Here is a 21,217-nt window from a genome sequence, read left to right on the forward strand (position 1 = left end):
ATATTTGTTTTATATATTTAGATGCTCCAATGTTGGATGTATATATTTAAAACTGTTATATTTTCCTGTTGAATTGACCATATTTAATCATTATATAATGACCTACTTTGTCTCTACAGACAGTTTTTTAATATATTTTATTGATTATACTATTACAGTTGTCCCATTTTTTCTCCCTTTTATTCCCCTCCACTCTGTATCCCCCCCCCCACCCCATCAATCTCCCACCTTAGTTCATGTCCATGAGTCATACATATAAGTTCTTTGGCTTCTCCACTTCCCATACTATTCTTAACCTATCCATATTTTGTACCAATCAGTTATGCTTTTTATTATCTGTGCCTTCTCTCTCCATTCTCCTCCCTCCCCCTCCCCCTCTCCAATGATAACTCTCCATGTGATCTTCATTTCTGTGAATCTGTTCCTATTCTAGTTGTTTGCTTAGTTCATTTTTGTTTTTGTTTTTAGGTTTAGTCATTGATAGTTTGAGTTCACTGTTATTTTGCTGTTTGTATTTTTATTCTTTTTTTTTTTCTTACAGAAGTCCCTTTAACATTTCATATAATAAGGGCTTGGTGATGATGAACTCCTTGAACTTGACCTTATCTGGGAAGCACTTTATCTGTCCTTCCATTCTAAATGAAAGCTTTGCTGGATAGAGCAATCTTGGATGTAGGACCTTGTCTTTCATGACTTCAAGTACTTCTTTCCAGCACCTTCTTGCCTCCAAGGTCTCTTTTGAGAAATCAGCTGAGAGTCTTATGGGAACTCCTTTGTAGGTAACTGTCTCCTTTTCTCTTGCTGCTTTTTCTCTCCTTATCTTTAATCTTGACTAATGTAATTATGAGGTGCCTTGGTATGTTCCTCTTTGGGTCCAAGTTCTTTGGGACTCTCTGAGCTTCCTGGACTTCCTGGAAGTCTATTTCCTTGGCCAGATTGGAGAAGTTTTCCTTCATTATTTTTTTTTTCAAATAAGTTTTCCACTTCTTGGTCTTCTTCTTCTCCTTCTGGCACTCTTATGATTTGGATGTTGGAACATTTAAAGTTGTTCCAGAGGTTCGTAAGCCTCTCCTCATATTTTGAATTCTTGTTTCTTCATTTTGTTCTGGTTGAATATATATTTCTTCCTTCTGCTCCAAAACATTGATTTGAGTCCCAATTTCCTTACCCTCACTATTGGTTCCCTGTACATTTTCCTTTATTTCACTTTGCATAGCTGTCACTTTTCCCTCTATTTTGTGACCATGCTTAATCATATCTGTGAGCATCCTGATTACCAGTGTTTTGAACTGTGCATCTGATAGGTTGGCTATCTCTTCATCGCTTAGTTGTATTTTTGGAGCTTTGATATGTTCTTTCCTTTGGGCCATATTTTTTGTCTGGGTGCATCTGTTAAGTAGTAAGGGGAAAGCCTTACATATTCACCAGGGTGGGGCAACCCACATTGCTGTGTTGTGGCACTGTATGTGGGGCAGGAGTCCAAGAGGAAACAATGCCACTTGCGCAGCTCTTAAAAGGCTTTCAGTCACTTCCTCTGCTACCCACAAGCACATTGGGCTCTTCTGGTGCTGATTCCACAGGTGGGTGGGGGCTTGTATACATTCTAGGACCCTGTGGGTCTCTCCAATGAACTCTCCTGTGAGGCTGGGAGTTTCTCCTGCTGCTTTAACCTGCACATGTTTTTTTCAGTCAGAGGTTTTGAGGTTTTATTTTCCCACACTGGAACCCTACGCAGTCTGTCTTGCTCCCCAGTTGTTCCTCCCAGTTTATCTGCATGGAAATGTAGGACCACCTTCTCTGCCAGCCACTGCCTTGCCTGCCCTGGTCCTCCAGCAGCTGCTTGCTGTGAATCCTCTCCGCCCCAGCCGCCCATCTCTTCCCCTCCTGTTAGTCTGGATGAATGTTTCTGCTTTAACTCCTTGGTTGTCAGACTTCCATACAGTTCAATTTTCTAGCAGGTCTGGTTATTTTTTGTTTTTAAATTTGTTATTGTTCTCCTTCTGGTTGTGCAAGGAGGCAAAGTGTATCTACCTATGCCTCCATCTTGGCCAGAAATCTAGAGACAATTTTTGACTTAAAGTCTACTTGTCTGATATAATTATAGCTACCCCTGTTTTTTTTTATATTCCATTTACATGTAATACCTTTGTCCATTTCGTCACTTTTAGCCTATGTATGTCCTTGAATTTATATTGAATTTTTTCTACACAACATAAAGTTGGATCTTGGTTTTTTATTCCATTTAGCTTCACTGTATCTTTTATTGGAAAGTTTAACCCATTTACTTTTAAAATAATGATTGATAAAGAAGGATGTACTATTGCCATTTTGTTAACTATTTTCTGTTTGTCTTATCATTCTTTCATTCTTCTTTCTGTCATTTCTCTTTGAGTTTTGCTGTGTTTTGTGTGACTTCTGTAGGTAGGGACTTACATAACAATTTTTATAACAGTCTATTTTAAGCTGATAGCAACTTAATTTTATTTCTGTACAAGACCCCTCCACATTTACCTCTCCTTTCTCCACATTATATGCGATTGATGTCACAATTAACATGTCTTTACATTACCAATCCATTAATATAATTTAGTTATAGTTGTTTTTAATACTCTGTCCTTTAATTCTTTGTAGTAGAGTAAAAGCAATTTATCCATCACCATTATAGCAACATCCCCTTATCCACAGTTTCATGTTCTCTGGTTTCAGTTACCCATAGTCAAACATGGTCCATAATATTAAATAGAAAATTCCAGAAATACACAACTTACAATGTGCATCATTATAAATAGTATGATGAAATCTTGTTCATCATACTATTTTGATGGATTCATCTACTTTGTCCTGCCCAGGATGTGAATCATACCTTTTCTACCTGCAGATAGTCACTTAATAACTGTGTAGGTTATCAGATTGACTGTTATGATATCACAGTACTTCTCTTCAAGTAACTCTTATTTTACTTAATAATGGCTCTAAGAGGTCAATAATAGCGATGCTAGCAATTAGGTATGCCATAGAGAAGTGGTAAAGTATTTCCTTTAAGTGGAAAGGTATGTATGTATAGAAAAAATAGTATACATAGGGCTCAGTATGATCTGCAGTTTCAGGCATCCACTGAGGGTCTTAGAAAATACTTCACATAGATAAGGGGGGAATCATTGTATTATAAAGCTTTGGTAATCAAAACAATATGGTACTGACATAAAAACAAATGGAACAGAACAGAAAGCCCAGAGATAAACCCAAACACGTACAGTCAACTGATCTTTGCTCAAGGGTACCAAGAACACACAATGAGGAAAAGATAATCTGTTCAATAAATGGCATTTGGAAAATTGTATATCCATACATAAAAGAATGAAATTGGATCCTTATCTCACACCACACACAAATATCAATCCAAAATGTGAAATGTGGGTTAATGACTTAAATGTAAGACTTAAAACTCCTAGAAGACTATAGTGTTCTCCTAGAAGAAAATCATAAAACTCCTAGAAGAAAACATAGTGAATAAGCTCCTTTATATTGACCTTAGAAATGATTTTTTTAAATATGACCCCAAAAGATCAGACAAAAGCAAAAATTAAGAAGCAGGGCTACATCAAACTAAAAGCACAGTAGCAAATGAAACAACAAAATGAAAAGCAACCTATGGATTGAGAGAAAATATTGCAAACCATATATTTAATAAGGGGTTAATATCCAAAATATATAAAAAAACTCATACAATTCAAAAGCAAAAAACACCTATCAACACAATTTAAAAATGGGTGAAGGACTTAAATAGATATTTTTTCCAAAGGAGATATACATATGACCAACAGGTGAAAAGGCACTCAACATCACTAATCATCATTGAAATGCAAATCAAAACCACTATACGATATGAAATCACACCTGTTAGGGTAGCTATTATAAAAAAATTAAAGATAGCAAGTATTGGTTGGGATGTAGAGAAAATAAAAAATTTGTGCACTGTTGGTAGGAATATACATTGGTACAGCCATTATAGAAACCAATATGGAGGAGCCTGAAAAAACTAAAACTAAAAACAGAACTGCCACATGATTCAGCAATCCATCTTCAAGGGATATAACCAAAGAAAATGAATCAATACATCAAAGGGATATCTATATTTTCATGTTTATTGTAGCCTTATTCACAGTAGCCAAGATATGGAAACAAACTAAGAGTCTGTTGATGGATGAATGGATCAAGAAATTATATTTTTATAATGGAATATTATTCAACCTTAAAAAGGGATCCTTCCATTTGCAATAACATGGATTAAAGAAGATATTATAATAAGTGACATAAGCCAGACACAGGAAAGAATAAACTATATGATCTCACTTACACATGGAATCTAAAAGTTGAATACATACAACCAGAGAGTAAACTGTTGTTTACTAGAGGTAGAAAGATGGGGAAAATAGGGAGACCCTGAATAAAGGTACAAAGTTGCAGTTATGTAGGATAAATAAGTCCAGAGATCTAATGTACGGCATTAGATCAGTATCAGTATTGGAAATTTGCTGAGAGTAGATTTAGGTATTCTCACCATACATATACACATACACACAAAAAAATGGTAACTATTTGAGATGATATAATTAGCTTGACTATAGTAATAATTTTACTATATGTATGTATATCAAATCATGATGTACAATTTATATATAATTTTTATTTTAAAATTTTTAAATAATATCCAGAGGGATAAATATTGATATACACACATACACACACTTGAGTATAACTAGGGGAATCTGAATAAGATCAGTAAAGAGTATGAACATCAATATCCCCTTGTGATATTGTAATATAGTCATGCAAAATGTTAACATTGAGGGAAATTGGGTAAAATATACATGAAATTTCTATTATTTCTTTTTTTAACTTCTTTTTTTAAAATTGTTGTGCAAGTACAGTTGTCTCCATTTTTCTCTTTACTCCCTCCCACCCCACCTGTCCTTGTCTTCCACCCTTGATCCTACTCCCTTTGGTGAATTTCACTTATTTCTTAAAATTGCATGTGAACCACTGATTGTCACAATAAGCATTTCATTTTTTTAATGAACAGGATATGTCTAAGGAGAAACTGATTTTAGTTATTTATCCTGTCATTGTGCCTGTAGACTTAATCAAATTGAATAAAAACTAAAGAAACTTAGAAATGTGAGTGGGTCAGATTAGTGTTACCTTGCATTTTTTCTTACGAAGCATTAAAGTGGGTGGTATTAACCAGTCAAAAAGTCCTCTCAGAAGAGCCTGATGATCTGGTTCCTGTAAAGGTTCTGTCAGTGAACTCAGCCATGAAGACACAAGTGGATCCCATCCTAACTGTGAGGGTTCCAAATAAATCATGCCACAGCGGCTTACTGTGGCAGGCTAGAGAAAAAAAGGTGAATTTTCTTTTTCCAGTGTTGCTTTTATATCAGCAGTACCCAGCAGCTTATTAGCTTCTACTTTGCATGATTTGTAAGGCCCTTCATGACCTGGCCTCCTGTCTTTCTCTATATAGCCTCACATACACTTAACTACACTATTGGAAGTTGCAGTTCCCTAGGCATGCCACAGCTTCAGGTCTTTACATTTTGTCACGACTTGGAATGCCTGACCCCAACCAATCTCCCTGGAAAAGTCTTACTCCTCTCAAAACCAGATCAAACACTGAAACATTTTCCATGGTCCTCTATCCATTCTCCTTTGGGGCACCCACCCTCTCCATATTCTTGGAGCACTTACATGTAGCTCTATATTGGAATTACTTATTATCATGCTTCTCATCCCTAAATGTGGATGACTCATAAAACTGTGTCTTACTCATCTTTGTATTCCTAGTGCCTAACTCATCTTCTGAAACATAATAAAAAAAACTTATTAAGTGAATGAATGAACAAACAAACAAATAAACAAACTACTATTATATTAAATTATGAACTTACTGAGGCCTGGGAAAGGTCCATTACTTCAAAGATGAGGCTCATCTGAGGAGACATCTGAATGATTTCTCCACTCATGAGGCAGAGCTAAAAGCAATTATATTTAAAATGTTTATGTAAAAAATTCTCAAACTTCTCAGATGAAAATTTATTCTAGTTATAAGATAATGTATATCCTGTGATATGATGTAAAAGTATTAGCTTGAAAGACAGAATATTATAATTGTAGGTCTAATTCTGTCAATTACTTAGTAGGTAAGCAAATATATAACATCTCTATGTCTCAGCTTCTTCATTTATAAACAGGGAGAATTTCTCATATAGTTAGGGGCAGGGGAACTATATGACATACTGCAAAGACTGTAAAATACTATATAAATCTCAGTTCTTGTTATTAGTAAAATTATATGAAATACACCTGATTTTATAAAGTTATCAGAAGACCTTTTTATTAATTAAAAAAGACTCAAAAGAATAATTTGAACACTCACATACCTATCTCCTAGTTTTATGAATTATCATTTTGCCATATTTGCTTCATCTTTTTAAAAAAGTATTTTAAAGAGCATTCATTATAATACCATGGCATTGCACATCCAGATATGCCAATATTCATCTAAAAAATAGGGACTTTTCTATATCACCACAATAACATGATCACATCTAACAAAAATTTCAATAATTGTTTAATATCAACAACTCACCCAATATTCAAATTTCCTTAGTTGTACCAAAAATGCCTTTTCAGCTGATTTATTCAGAGCAAAATACAATCAATGACCATGCATTGTGTCTGCTATGCCCCTTTGGTCTCTTTTAATCTAAAGCATTTCTTTATTTTATTTTACTTTAATTGTTGTTCAAGTACAGTTTTCTTTTACTCCCATCCGAGCCCACCCACCTAACCCTCCCCACCTCCCTCCCATTTCCACCCCCCCCAGTTTTTGTCCATGTATCCTTTATACTTGTTCCTGTAGACCCTTTCCCTAAAACATTCCTTTTTGATAAAATATGTAAAATTTGAATTTATCAACTACTCCCTTTCTGCTAAACTCCTTTCTTGTCCATTATTTTTAAGATTTTTATTTATTTATTTCTCAAGAGAGGGGAAAAGAGGAAGAAAGAGAGTGAGAGAAACATTGATGTGAGAGAGAAACACGAACTTGTTGCCTCTTGTATGTGCTCCAACCTGGGACCTGCAACCCAGGCATGTGCCTTGACCAGATATTGAACCAGCCACCTTTTGCTTTGCAGGACAATGCCCAATCAACTGAGCCACAGCAGTCAGGGCTCTTGTCTATTGTTATTCAAGCCATTCTGTCTTCTTCATCTCTCTGGCTTCTAACTTTGGAATTATCATTAACTTTTAATAATTTTAACAATTACTATTAATTGTTGACATTCCAAATTAATTTCATTAGTCTTTTAAATTCTTCCTACTCATTCATTTTTCAGTGTTTCTTCTCTGCTTCTACCATTATCACTTTAGTCCCAGTTTTGCCCCTATCTAGTTACACGAGGTCTGTCCAAAAAAGGTCCAACTATTGTTAATATAATGAGAAAGGTTTGCACGACACTGATGTAACCTGACAGCCAAGGAAAGAGAACAGGAATGTGCATGTGGAGAACAATAATGACTTCACTGTCCTAATCAGTGCAGGTAGTAGACACCATTGGGTGAGCATGTGTACTGTGTGGCCATCCCATGCAAAATGACTGAGTAGAGCAACAAATCTGTGTCAAATTTTGTGTTAAGCTTGAACATTCCTCCATGGAAACTATCTGGATGATTCAAAGGCTGCAGCTCTGGGCAACTGGTGATTGGCAGCTTCATCATGACAATGTGCCCACTTACATATCACAACTTGTGCAGAGATTTTTGGTGAAACATCAAATCACACAGGTGACTCAGCCCCGCTACAGTCCAAATTTGGCATCCTGTGACTTCTGGCTTTTCCTAAAACTAAAACCACCTTTGAAAGGGAAGAGATTTCAGACTGTCAATGAGATTCAGGAAAATACGATGGAGTAGCTGATGGTGATTGGGAGAACTGTAAGAGGTCCTAAGGTGCCTACTTTGAAGGGGACTGAGGAGTCATTGTCCTGTGTACGTTTCTTGTATCTTGTAGCTTATTCAATAAATGTCTCTATTTTTCATATTACATGGATACTTTCTGGACAGAACTCGTGAGTTAACAACATGGCATTTACCATTTCTGGATCTGTTTCTTATCTGTAAAATAAATAAATGGTCTTAACCTAGACTGTCCAATATGGTAACCAGTAATCATATGTAGCTATTTATATTTTATTTTAACTAATTAAAGTTAAAAATATAAAGTCAGTTTTTCAATTGCATAAGCCACATTTCAAAATGTTCAATATGTGAGTAAATACTTTATAAACCACATGTGAATCCCGGCAACCTTATTAGATAGTGCATATATTTACATCATTATTTTTAGTGCGTATATTTACATCAATATATTTACATCATTGCAGAAAGTTCTGTTGGGCAGTGCCGGTCTAGAATACTTTTAACTTTCTACCAGAATATTCCGGGAAGCATTCTTCTACTTGCTACAAATTTGGTAGGTAGAGTGAGCCTTCTCCTCACTGTTGTTTCCCAAATACTTCTAATCCATCCTCCAGTACAATCCTTGCTCCTTGACACCCCTGCTTGCTGCTGTCACTCACCAGCACCCAATCATTCCCCCTTGCTAGCTAAAGCCTTGGTACTTGGTTTAATCTCTTTCTACTATAACTCTGGCCTAATTCATGCAGGGGAGCACCTCATGAAATCTGGATCCTTGACTACTTTGTCTTCATTTAATTTTCCCTTACTCCACTCCAGCCATCAACTTATATACCTGAAACCTTCTCTCCTGGAACACTACACAATTCTGAAATACTAAATTCAAGTATCCCAGGCTCTGTCCACAGACTCCTACCCATCCAGCTCTCATGCTCATTAACTCTTACTATACTTGCTCTACATTTTCATACCCCTGTTGTTCTTACTTCTTCCACTATTAAGTAGCTTCTATTTTATGGTCTAACATTCTACCATTCTCATGCCAATATCTTAAAGTCTTCCTGTATTTCCAGTTTGGAACATTTCCAGTCTACACACAACCCCAAACTATTTAGAGTGTTAGAGAAAAATCTAATAAAGGCAGACCTTGGCACTACTAATAATAATTCATGGTTTTCAACTCAATCAGGTTCTCAGTGATACTCTGGTATACTTCTATAGCTTCCTAGGCAACTCTCTTTCCCATTTTCCAAATGGCTAATTTAAATCGTCCCTTTTCTCCTCAAGTGTGCAAAACAATAGGGCCTTTCATTTCACAAAGTAAAAATAAATAATCAAAAGGATTTTCCTTCAAATTTCCACTATCAAATCCATACATTCACTTGTATCTATACCTATCCTTTCCTGCTTCCCTCTCATCCACTCTGAAACAATCCTTCTACCTGGCTATGAATTCTTAGACTTGACTCTACTGATTAACCCCTCTGTTCTGAATCATCACCATATCTTGTCTGTTTACTTAACACCCTTAGTGTTAAGGGTGAAAGAAAGAATATGAATAAATGACCAACTACCTATGACAAAGTACTGGAGTATACGTTTGAATGCTAATTAAACTGATTTGCTGTATCATAGTATAGTTATTTCATGTAAGCATAAAAATAAATTGTGGTATATTCATATAGTAGAATACTAAGACATAAAAAATGAATAAATAAATAAAATGGAATTATAACAATATGACTATCACTGATACTATATTGATCTAAAGAAGGAAATACTAAAGAGTATAATTCCATTTACATGAAGTTCAAGAATTAGCATAACTAATTTCTCACATAGAAGTCAAAACCCCTGGTATTTAGTGATTGGGAATGGACATGAGTGAACTTTGTAGGGTACAGGAAATTTTATGCAACTTTGTTTAGGTGACAGTTATTGTGAGTGTACACTTATGTTAAAAAGTCATAGAATCTAAACCTAATGTTAGTGCACATTTTATTTTATTTTTATTCTTTTTAAATCCTCATCTGAGAATATGTTAGTTGATTTTAGAGAGAAAGGAAGAGAGAGGCAGAGAAATAGAGAGAGAGAGAAATATCATTATGAGAGAGAAACATCGATCAGTTGCCTTGTATGCACCCAGACCAGGATCAACTTACAACCTAGACATGTGCCCTGACCATGAACTGAACCCACCTTTTGCTGTATGGGATGACACTTCAACCAGCTGAGCCACCTGGCCAGGGCAGTTAGTGTATTCTATACTGTATGTATGTTATTTCTCATTTAAATACTACAAGTCTTCCATTTTGTAGTTCTTTTGTATATCTTACAGCTTCTAAGGTAATATACAACATATAAGCACTGAAGTATTTAATGTTTTCAAAAATGAATATGGTCCTTTTCTTTTTTCCTAAAATATTAATTTAAAGTTCTGAAGAAACCACAGGTTTGAAGTTATTTTACAACTTATTACCTATTACATTGCTATGCCTTCCTGATAACACAGTAATTTTTATACAACATACTTTTAGTCTATAGAAATTAAGCAAAGGATTTACCACAGCATAGTTTTCATTGAAAGGATAATTTATAAACTTATGCAACTTATTTCATCCTTTATTTCAAATATACAATCCTAGATGATTAGTTGTTGAACATACAGCATTCCTTAAACATATCCACACCTGCTTTGTTTTGCTTTTTTAAATTGTAGTAAAAAACATATACTATATAATTTTTCCATATTAACCATTTTTAAATTTACAATTCAGTAGTGTTAGTTATATTCATCTTGGGCACCTGTTTTGTTTTTAATCATGATGATTTTACCTTTTTATTGTCATCCAATACTGTGTTCATGCTCTCTATCCACAAAGTGTCAATGGGACCATCAAATACAACCCATTTCCGGTCAGGTGTTTCTGATAAGGCAAATTCTCTAAAAGTGTTAGCCACAATACCATCAGTCCACTAAGGAGGAAAGAAGGAAGAGTTGGAAAGCTTCCTGTATAAAACTACAAAGTGATGATATGAAAACATTTCAAATTTTTTAATTTAATGTGCATTGTTAATAAGAGTTGAGAATGTTTATACTATAGATTACCTCATGAGACACTGGATCAAATTGTCCAAAAAGTTGGCCCATAGTAATGGATTTGGGGTTTACAGTCCTGTAAATGACCTTTTCTTCCTCTCCACAGCCGCGTTCATTCATAAGAGTTAGAGTATCAGCCAGCATATGCAGAACTTTTGTCTTAGCAGCAAAAGGCTCTCCTACCAACATAAAACTATTAAGGAAAAAAGTAATTACACAATAAGGTTATAAAAATAATATTAAATTAAATTATTTGCCTATATAGTGGTATGTAAAATTTTACCCTATGATAATTCTACATATAATTTTTGAAATTATATGAATTTTTCTTAGACATGAGGAAAATACATTTAACTTCTGAATTGGTTGATCTCTAAATCAAATCCTCTACATTAATACCATTATCTATAAGAGAATATAATTTAAAAAATCTCTAAGTGAAAATGAAAATAATTGTATACTGTTGGATTTTTTTAAATGACTGGGTCCTTCTGAGGAGAGAAGATGGATTCTCTTTCCTCAAGACTTCACTTACTATAGTAATTATTAGTGCTCTTGGCTAAATACTTCTGAATCTCCTTTCTCCTGCTCATAGTGGGATTCCTCACTTTCTATAGAAATAATAGGTGACTAATCAGTAATAATTGGAAATGATGGGTACTACTTCCTAGCCTGGGATAGATAACTGCCACAGAGGGACCTTATAGAGCTCTCTCTTTTCCTTCTAGCATAGCTATGATCCACAATGTTGAGATGGTGGCTGCTACAACAGCCTAGAACTCTGAGTAATTATGATGAGGAGAGCTTACCTGTTAATCTACGATGGATACAACATGAGTGAAAAATAAACCTTTGTTTTTTAAGTCACTAAGATTTGGGTGCTGATTGTTTCTACAGAATACCCTAGCCCATCCTAGAAGGGGGAAAGTATTCTTGCTATAATAAAAAAGACTATAAATGTGGCATCAGCTTAGAGGCTCAGCCATGGTGGCAAATGAACTGTTATCAGAGGCTAAAAGATTGGCAATTAATGTTATGCAATGATGAAACATTTGGTAAATTTATCCCTTGAGGTGAACTCAAAGATAGATAATACAACTAATAAAATTGTAATTTTAGGAGAAAAGGATAGTAAACAGAATATTATTAGTATATAGGGGCAGTTGATTGCTGCATTTAACAAGGAACTTTAAGAAAGAAATAAGCCCAGAAAAAAAATAGGCAGTTTTCAAGCAAGAATAAAAGAGAACAGAGCCCAGAAATTCAGGAAAACTGCAGAATTGAAAGTAGCAATTTTTTCTTGTCTCCAACTGATAAAAGATAAATTGAGAAAAATCTTTGAACAACAAAGATCTACTCAGGCTGGCATCAAGGATCAAATCAAGGGAAGGGCCATTGTATCACTTCATTAAAACCTATAAAAATTAATATGGTTCCCAATAATCACTTCAGGAGGATAAAATAGCTCAGGGAAAACAATTTAAGAGTGTGGTCCTCTGAATGAAGCCTGGTAGGTTCAAGGATACTACAGTGAAGTTCAGAAAGGTATAACTTAATTAGGACTGTAGTTGTGGCTACTGGCACATAGAGCTGCCTGGAATCCAACAGATAAAAACCTTATTGTTTTTGAGAGAGTTTACTGACAAAGAAACCATGAGTCTAGGCTAAAACATATGTGAATACTCAAAATTTAAAATTGGAAATTAAGAACAAACTAAAAGTGACCAGAAGAGAGGGGGGAAAGGGCAGGCCAAGAAACACAAATAGAGGATTCATGGGTATGGACAATGCTGGGGATGGACTGTGGGAGTGGGGCAGAAAGTAATGGGGAAAAAGGCAGGACAACTATAGCTGAACAACAATAAATTAAAAAAGAAAAAGAAAATTTATATATTTTCTAAAGTAAAAAAATATGGGTATTGGAGGCATAACGGTTGATTGTATTAGTATTCCCTCTATTTTTGTATATGTTTGAAAAATTACTTAATACAATGTTGTTGTTGTTTTTTAAATCCTGCCTTTAAAATAATCATGACCTTTGAGACCTCAACTTTCTATAGGCAGGAAACAAGTTGAAAACATTTCTCAACTCCAAGAATATTTTCTCTATTGTCCACTTCACAGGTGACCAGGAAAGAAAATGGAGGTGAAAAGACCTCTCAGAAGGTTGAAGCACGGTACACAGAGAACAGTTAAGTGGAAAGCCCCTCCCAGAGAGAATCAAGCAAAAGTGAACCCAGGTTTTATGGGGTTTTATTGTATGTTGATAGAATTGGTAGGGAGGGTCTCTAAAGAAAATAAATGTGTGTGAAATTATGAATATAAAATGTCCACAGCCACTTTAATGGCATCCTATATAATAAACTATGACTCTGTGGAGGGGCCCCCACAAATGAGAGGTCCTGAAGCTTAAACTCCATTAGTTTTGCTCAATCTCTCTCTAAAATTGGGAGCCTCACATGCCCAGCTGGGTTTCAAAATTGTTACTGATCAGTCTTGGCTATGTCTCCTACTTGTTTACTATTCTTCAATTTCTGAATGGTAGTGTTTGCTCCAATAATCCTGTTCTAGTAATAGTAAACCCACTACTATAAACTGTGTGAAGGTCAGATAACTTGTCTCTTTAGTTTGTAGGTCTCTGGATCAAGAACAACTACTTCCAAATTTGATGCAGAAACTATCATACATCACTTAGATATCCTGAACTTTGAGTCTGGTTCATTGGTTGACTGGAACGTTGTCTCCTTGGAAGGGAAGAGTGTATTTTATGTACATGAAGGAAAATGAATAATGTATTTGATGACCAAAAGGGCAAATTTTGTTGGTCATTAATGCTACATCACAGAATGAATATTCTTTACCAATCTTTGTTGGATATGCAGCATGAGGAAAAAAATAAACCCTTGTTTTTAAGCCACTGGGATAAAGACTCAGGGATAGGGGTGGTTGGTTCCTCCTTAGCCATCTAGCATACAAAGTTTGCTTGGTCTTTTGACACACAAATTTAGTTGTTTTAATAGTTTAATTTTAAAATAACATGTAACACTGGTAGACAATGTTAATCTATACTCTTACCCATGTCTAACAATCATCATTTCATATGTCTGAATCATTTTTTCTAGAAAAAACTTCACAGGCTGAAGATTGTGTACTCTGCAGGCTTCATGAGCACATTCCAAAAATTCCTACAATATAAATAAAATAAAAATTGAATCCATTTCTATGAAATGGTTATTATAAATCATGTCATACATATCTTATAAATGTAGATGCTTCTTTTAGAAATAAGAAAACGGCATCTTCTTATACTGACAAATTATTTCTTAAAGCTTTATTTTTTAATTTACAAAAGAAATAGAATTAAAATACTTTTAAATGCTTAGTGTTCCCCATTATAAGCTATTAAAGATCATAGCTCCATAGCATTGGGTGTGTGCTACATGAAATAATTCCTCTTAATAATGTTTTCCAGAATTTTACTTTTGGTTAGGATATACAACATAAAAACATGCCAAACACTTTTTATACTGTATGAGCTAAAAAATAAACAGAGAGACTAAAAAAATCACAATTATTTTAAAGATATAGGGGCACTTTAAATACAATAAGTCTAAAGGAACTACATTTCAAAAAGGGATGAACCTTTTGTAAGTGAATATAAATCAATACCTAATTTTCCTCCTGGGAGCAGTTTTTTGAGGGTTTTTTTTTTAGTTTATATAATTTATCGCAGTTAGCATACAGTTTAAAAATTCACCAACATACCAATAGTACAAAACTAAACAGCATTATAAGTTATTCCCCCCTCAGGAAAAGGGAGCATTTTTCAAGTGTGAACATAGATGGCACTGGATTGGGCCTGCTATAGCCATAGAGACTTTGCTGAAGTAAGGAGAAATGAACAGAGATTTTAATGGTCATGTGGGCTTGGGTGACAGACTTGAATCTGTAGGATCCTCAAATGAGTAAAGCTTTTTCTCCCCAGTACATATACTTTTGCTACATAAAGCATACAGAGAGAGAGATTTCCTTAGATTACAATGTTTTTATCTTAAAATACCGTTAGAGGGAGGGCCCTATAATACAGGACAATTCTCACTCTGAAGACATTTGAAACTAGAGATAAACTAAAGCTCAACAGTTCTGCACCAAAATTCTGGCTTAGGTCAATTCCTGATTGAATTGATCAGCAGCTCAATTTACTATCTGACAAAGAAAAAGACATGTTTATTATTTTTCTACAGGAAAATGATACCATTTATTCTCTACAATTATTTTATATACAATTTTAACATAAAATCACAATTTACAAATCATAAGAAATAGCTGGTGATTAAGAGAAAAAACAGTAAATAAAACAAACTCACAGATCATCCACATCTCATAATTAGCAGACAAGAACATTACAATCACTTTTACTGATGTATAAAAGAAAATACATAGTATGACAGAAAAATAGATGAAAAGATAAACAATTTAAGCAAAGAAATGGGATCTCTAATAAAATGAATTTTTCACACTAAAATTAAAAACATAAAATACCGTTATATACCACATAACAATGTTTTGGTCAACAACAAACTCTGTATATGAACATGGTCCCATAAAATTATAATGAAAAATTACAAATTAAAAATTCTCATCACTTAGTAACATTGTAGCTTTCATAACATCATAGAACAATGCATTACTCACAGGTTTGTGGCAATGCTATTATAAACAAACCTACAGTGCACCAGTCATGAAAAAGTATAGCACACACAATTATATATAGTACATAATACTTGATAATAATAATAAATGACTATGTAACTCATTTATATATTTATCTTACTGTACTTTTATTATTGTTTTATAATTTACTATGCTTTTTAAAATATATATTATTGATTATGCTATTACAGTTGTCCCATTTCCCCCTTCACTCCCCTCCACCCTGCACCCTCTCCCACCCACATTCCTCTCCTTTAGCTCATGTCCGTGTGTCATAAGTTCTTTAGCTTCTACATTGCCCATACTATTCTTGCCCTCTCCCTGTCTATTTTCTACCTACCATCTATGCTACTTATTCTCCATACCTTTTCCTCCTCTCTCCTCCTCCCACTCCCCTGTTGCTAACCCTCCATGTGATCTCCATTTCTGTGGTTCTGTTCCTGTTCTACTTGTTTGCTTAGTTTCTTTTGTTTTTGTTTTAGGTGTGGTTGTTATCAATAATTGTGAGTTTGCTGTCATTTTACTATACATGTTTTTTTATCTTCTTTTTCTTAGATAAGTCCCTTTAACACTTCATAAAATAAGGGCTTGGTGATGATGAACTCCTTGAACTTGATCTTATCTGAGAAGCACTTTATCTGCCCTTCCATTCTAAATGAAAGCTTTGCTGGATAGAGCAATCTGGGATGTAGGTCCTTGCCTCTCATTACTTGGAATATTTCTTTCCAGCCCCTTCTTGCCTGCAAGATCTCTTTTGAGAAATCAGCTGACAGTATAATGGGAACTCCTTTGTAGGTTACTGTCCCCTTATTTCTTGCTGCTTCTAGGATTCTCTCCTTCATTTTTACCTTGGCTAATGTAATTATGAGTGTGTTCCTCCTTGGGTCCAACTTCTTTGGGACTCTATGGGCTTCCTGGACTTCCTGGAAGTCCATTTCCTTTTCCAGATTGGGAAAGTTCTCCTTTATTATTTGTTCAAATAACTTTTCCAGTTGTTGCTCTTCCTCTTCCCCTTCTGGTACCCCTATAATTTGGATGTTGGAACATTTAAAGATGTCCTGGAGGTTCCTAAGCCTCTCCTCATTTTTTTTGAATTCTTATTTGTTATTCTTTTCTGTGTGGTTGTTTCTTTTTTCCTTCTGGTCCACTCCATTGATGTGAGACCCAGCTTCCTTTCCATCACTATTGGTTGCCTGTATATTTTTCTTCATTTCACTTATTGTAGCCTTCATTTTTTCATCTAATTTGCGACCAAAATCAACCATTCTGTGAGTTTCCTGATCACCAGTGTTTTGCACTGAGCATCTGATAGGTTGGCTATCTCTCGGTCGCTTAAAAGGATGGGTTCTGGGGCCTTCATTTGGCTTCTGTTTGAGCCACCTTTTTGCCTGGTCATGCCTGATATGGTAAGGAGCAGAGCCTTAGGTGTTCACCAGGGCTAGGCACCCCAGTTGCTGGGTTGTGGCATTGTACGTGCGGGCGGGGTCAAGAGGGAACAAGGGCGGTTGCTCCGTTCTCTGTGGGACCTCAGTCCCTTCTGCTGCTCCCCCTGTGTAAGCTGGGCCTCTCTGGTGCCAATTCCTGTGTGGTTGGGCTTGTGCACGCTGTGGGACCCTCTAAAGACCTCTCCTGTGAGGCTGGGTGCCTCCTGTGCACCTCAACTCCCACAGGTGTCCTCAATCAGTGTCCCAAGGTTCTATTTCTCAGTGCTGGGATCCTGGGTCAAGTGCACTGCCTTGCTTTACAACTGCTGCCTCACTGGGTCTGCCGGTTGCCGCCCCTCAGCCTGGGTCTGCCAGCTGCCACTTGTGCATTCAGGGTTCACCTGCTAGGTCTTGCACACCCCAGATGTCTTAGTGCCCCCAGATGCCTTATGTCCCCCGTCCCAATGCTCTCTGTTCTCCGCACCGCAGTCCATGCTTGGCTGCCTGACTCTGCCCCTCCTACCGGTCTGGATGAACGTGTCTGTTTCAAGTTCTTGGTTGTCCCACTTCCATTCAGATCAATTTTTCTGTCAGTTCTGGTTGTTATTCTATTTCTAAATTGTTGTTGTGCCTATCTTGGTTGTGCGAGGAAGCACGGTGCGTCTACCTATGTCTCCATCTTGAGAATTTACTATACTTATCATTATTTTAGAATTTATTCTTTCTAAGCTTGCTGTAAACAGTACGACATGTTATAGCCACATGTTTTGACTGAATTATTTTTCTCTTGTGCTTGATTTAATCTCATGGGTTTTTTTTTATCAATTTAGTGTAGCTTAAGTGTAAAGTATTTATAGTCTACAGAGTTGTACTGTAATGTCCTAGGCCTTCAAATTCGCTCATCACTCACTCACTCACTCACTCACCCAGAGCAACATCCAGTCCTACAAACTCCATTCATAGTAAGTGCCCTATATAGGTATACCATTTTTAATACCATATTTTTACTGTACTTTTTCTATGTTTAGTACATAAATTCTTCCCCTTGTGGTACAACTGCCTAGAGTATTCAGTACAGTAATATGCTGTATAGGTTGGTAGCCTAAGAGCAATAGTCTATATGTAACCTAGATGGGTGGTAGGCTATACCACCTAGATTTGTGTAAGTACACTCTATGATGCTCTCACAATGATAAAATTGCCTAACAATGCCTTTCTCAGAATATAGATCCATCATTAAACACAGAATGACTGTATGAAAATTATAGTTCATTGGAATCAGCAGGTTGGATAAAGTCAAAGAAAGAATCATTAACCTTAAAGATAGGAAAATAAGAAGGATCCAAATTAAAGCACAAATAATAGAAACAATTAAAAAACAAAGCATAAGAGACATGTGAGAAAATATAAAATAGTCTAGCATACAGGTAATTGGAGTCCCTAAAGGAGAAGAAGGAGAAAATAGGGCAGAAAAAATGAGATAATTACTGAGAATTTTCTGAAGGCATCAACCCACAGAATTAAGAAGTGCAGCAAATCCCAAACAGGGTTTTTTCAACAAAAAACACAAAACAGACAACACTAGGCACATAGTTAAGCAAGGAAAGAGAGAAAATATTTAAAACAGCTAGAGTAAGAAAACACACTATAGTCAGGGAAGCATAAATCAGAAGAATTCCTGACTTCTAGCATAACAATGAAAGCCAGAAGTTAATGGAATGACATCTTTAAAATGGTGGGGGTGTATATGTGGGCAGACTGCTGCCAATCTAGATTTATATATCTAGTGAAAATATTCTTTAAAAATTAAGGATAAATAAAGACATTTTCAAACAAATAAAAGCTGAGAGAACTTGTTGCCAGAAGACCCATGTGCACATAAGATATACTGAAAGAAGTTCTCTACATTAAATGGAAAAGATCCCAGATGAAAGTACATATCTGCTGAGGGAATATAAAACACTAGAAAAAGTAAATGTAAGTGACTTTTTTTCAAACACTCATAACTAGTGCATAAAATAATTCTGAAGTTTATAATGTATGTAGAAGTAGAATATATAGCAATGATAGTACAATGGGCAGGTGTAAGTAGATAATGAAATTGTCCCATTTAAAATTCTTATATTATTTCTGAAATGGTAGAATTCAAACTTAAGGTAAATTATAATAAATCAAGAATGTATATTATAATTTGTGCAGTGACCACTGAGGTAAAACTACAAAAGCCAACAGAGAAGATTAATGGAATAATAAACATTACCTGAAACTTGAAGCCAATAAAGGGAAAACAAAGAAATATAGTATATATTAAAAAGCAAGCTGGTATAGTTAATAGTATTTTTCTTTTTCTATAGCTGCAGCTCCCCTCTGCTCAGCTGCAGGCACAAGGAGCTGCTCAACAGCACACTTCCCAGTGCTGACTCCCTAGTTATCAATAGCCTTTTTTTTTTTCAGTGCTTTAGGAAAAGACTTTGATTACCGATTTTGACCAGGAACTTTGAAAGGCAAAAAGCAATTGCCATATAATATCCTAAAACATTCCAATTTGTTCTATCTTTCTTTATAATAGCAACAAAAAATACAATGCAATTTAAAAAATTCTACAATTATAAGAGTCTTCCACAATAAAGATAAGTTGCTTCAATAAAATATGGACAACAACAAGGGGGGTAGAAATGGGGGAGGGAGATGGGGAGGACTGGAGTGGTGGAGTGGGGTGGGGGGGAAGGCAGAAAACTATACTTGAAAAACTATAAAAGAATGTTCCATCATAACAAATACAATAAAAGCATCATCACCTCACTTTCTATGCCTGTACTTGAATTTATTCCTTTTACTTTTGGTAAAAATACAAATGGGCATTATATTTATAAGCCTATTTATTCTCAGAGAGTGTGGGAATTTCCAATATTCCTTTTATGAACTGTTATGCTGTCAGTGACTAGAGGTGTGAGAGTCAAATTCATTAAACTAATGAATTTTGAGTTTATCATATATAACCTAACCTCCCCAGCCCCAGTAGCTTAAGTCTGAGAATGATATATGTGTGTACAAACTATTGTGAATTCTCCTACTTAACAAAACTACCAATAGTTTATTATGGCATATGGTGATAGCAGTTAATTCAGTTCCAGGTTATATAAAACTGCATTTCTTGAATTTGGCTAAAAACTAAGGATTATGAATTTCAAAACAGTTCTTTAAACTTGTTTACATGCTTTAGGTGTTTTGGAATGTGCCTTCTTGAACTTCCTTCACCACAGAGTATTGGGCTGTTTCTTATTGCATATATCACTGCCTTCCCTTTCTGGCATGAGAATATTTACTCAGTTTAGTGTCTTGTATTTACATGCTCTATCAACAGGAATGGTAATGCAACTGTCTTGAAAATTAATCTGTCCATTTGTTTGTAACCAAAAGCATATCAGAAATCTGTAGGTCCCAGGTAATGAAACACTTCCAAACACCTAGTTTTGGTAACACCTAGTTTTACCATCAAAGTCCTAGTAATATTTTTCAAACTGGAATCTATGGACCCATGGATCTATTTTTATATTCATGAGACTACAGGAGCTCTCCAAGAGAACTGTATTTTGATTTTTAAAAATCATATTAGCATAGCCTGAAGCATCTTGATACACACCTGTGGTATAACACAAAAATATGTATGATCTTTTACAAGCCCCTCACCCCCTACAAAGTGGCACAGGACTCCTACAACTCTTGGAATTTCTTGAGTGATAGGAGTGTCTTTTGTTATTCCTAATGAGTACTCTTCCATCACACCTGAGTTTATGCTATGAGATTACTTAGGATAAGGATCCTAGATAGCCTCAAGCTGCAGCTAGTCACCAGAAAGACCCATTGAATAGAGGGCTGGAACTTTCAGGTCCACCTCCCAACCTTTGGGGAAGAGAGGGGAAAGATGATTGAACTCTATAAAAACTCAACAGTGAGATTCAGGGAGCTTCTGGTTTGGTGAACACATCAAGTTTCAGGG

The 21,217-nt window shown here is 35.5% G+C and overlaps 1 protein-coding gene across 1 annotated transcript in view; it reads right to left on the reverse strand.

Annotated features, from left to right (window-relative positions):
* DNAH12 (dynein axonemal heavy chain 12) overlaps nucleotides 1-21,217 on the reverse strand; it is a 263,016-nt gene that overhangs the window by 140,900 nt on the left and 100,899 nt on the right. The window contains exons 29-33 of the mRNA XM_045831904.1: nucleotides 14,156-14,265; nucleotides 11,090-11,273; nucleotides 10,816-10,956; nucleotides 5,949-6,032; nucleotides 5,203-5,391 (exon numbers count right to left, since the gene is read on the reverse strand). Of these exons, the coding sequence (XP_045687860.1) occupies nucleotides 5,203-5,391; nucleotides 5,949-6,032; nucleotides 10,816-10,956; nucleotides 11,090-11,273; nucleotides 14,156-14,265 (708 nt within the window). The remainder of the gene's footprint in view (nucleotides 1-5,202; nucleotides 5,392-5,948; nucleotides 6,033-10,815; nucleotides 10,957-11,089; nucleotides 11,274-14,155; nucleotides 14,266-21,217) is intronic.

This window comes from Phyllostomus hastatus, unplaced genomic scaffold (assembly GCF_019186645.2).
Source record: "Phyllostomus hastatus isolate PE091 unplaced genomic scaffold, TTU_PhHast_1.1 phas_contig_16, whole genome shotgun sequence".
NCBI lineage: Eukaryota > Metazoa > Chordata > Mammalia > Chiroptera > Phyllostomidae > Phyllostomus > Phyllostomus hastatus.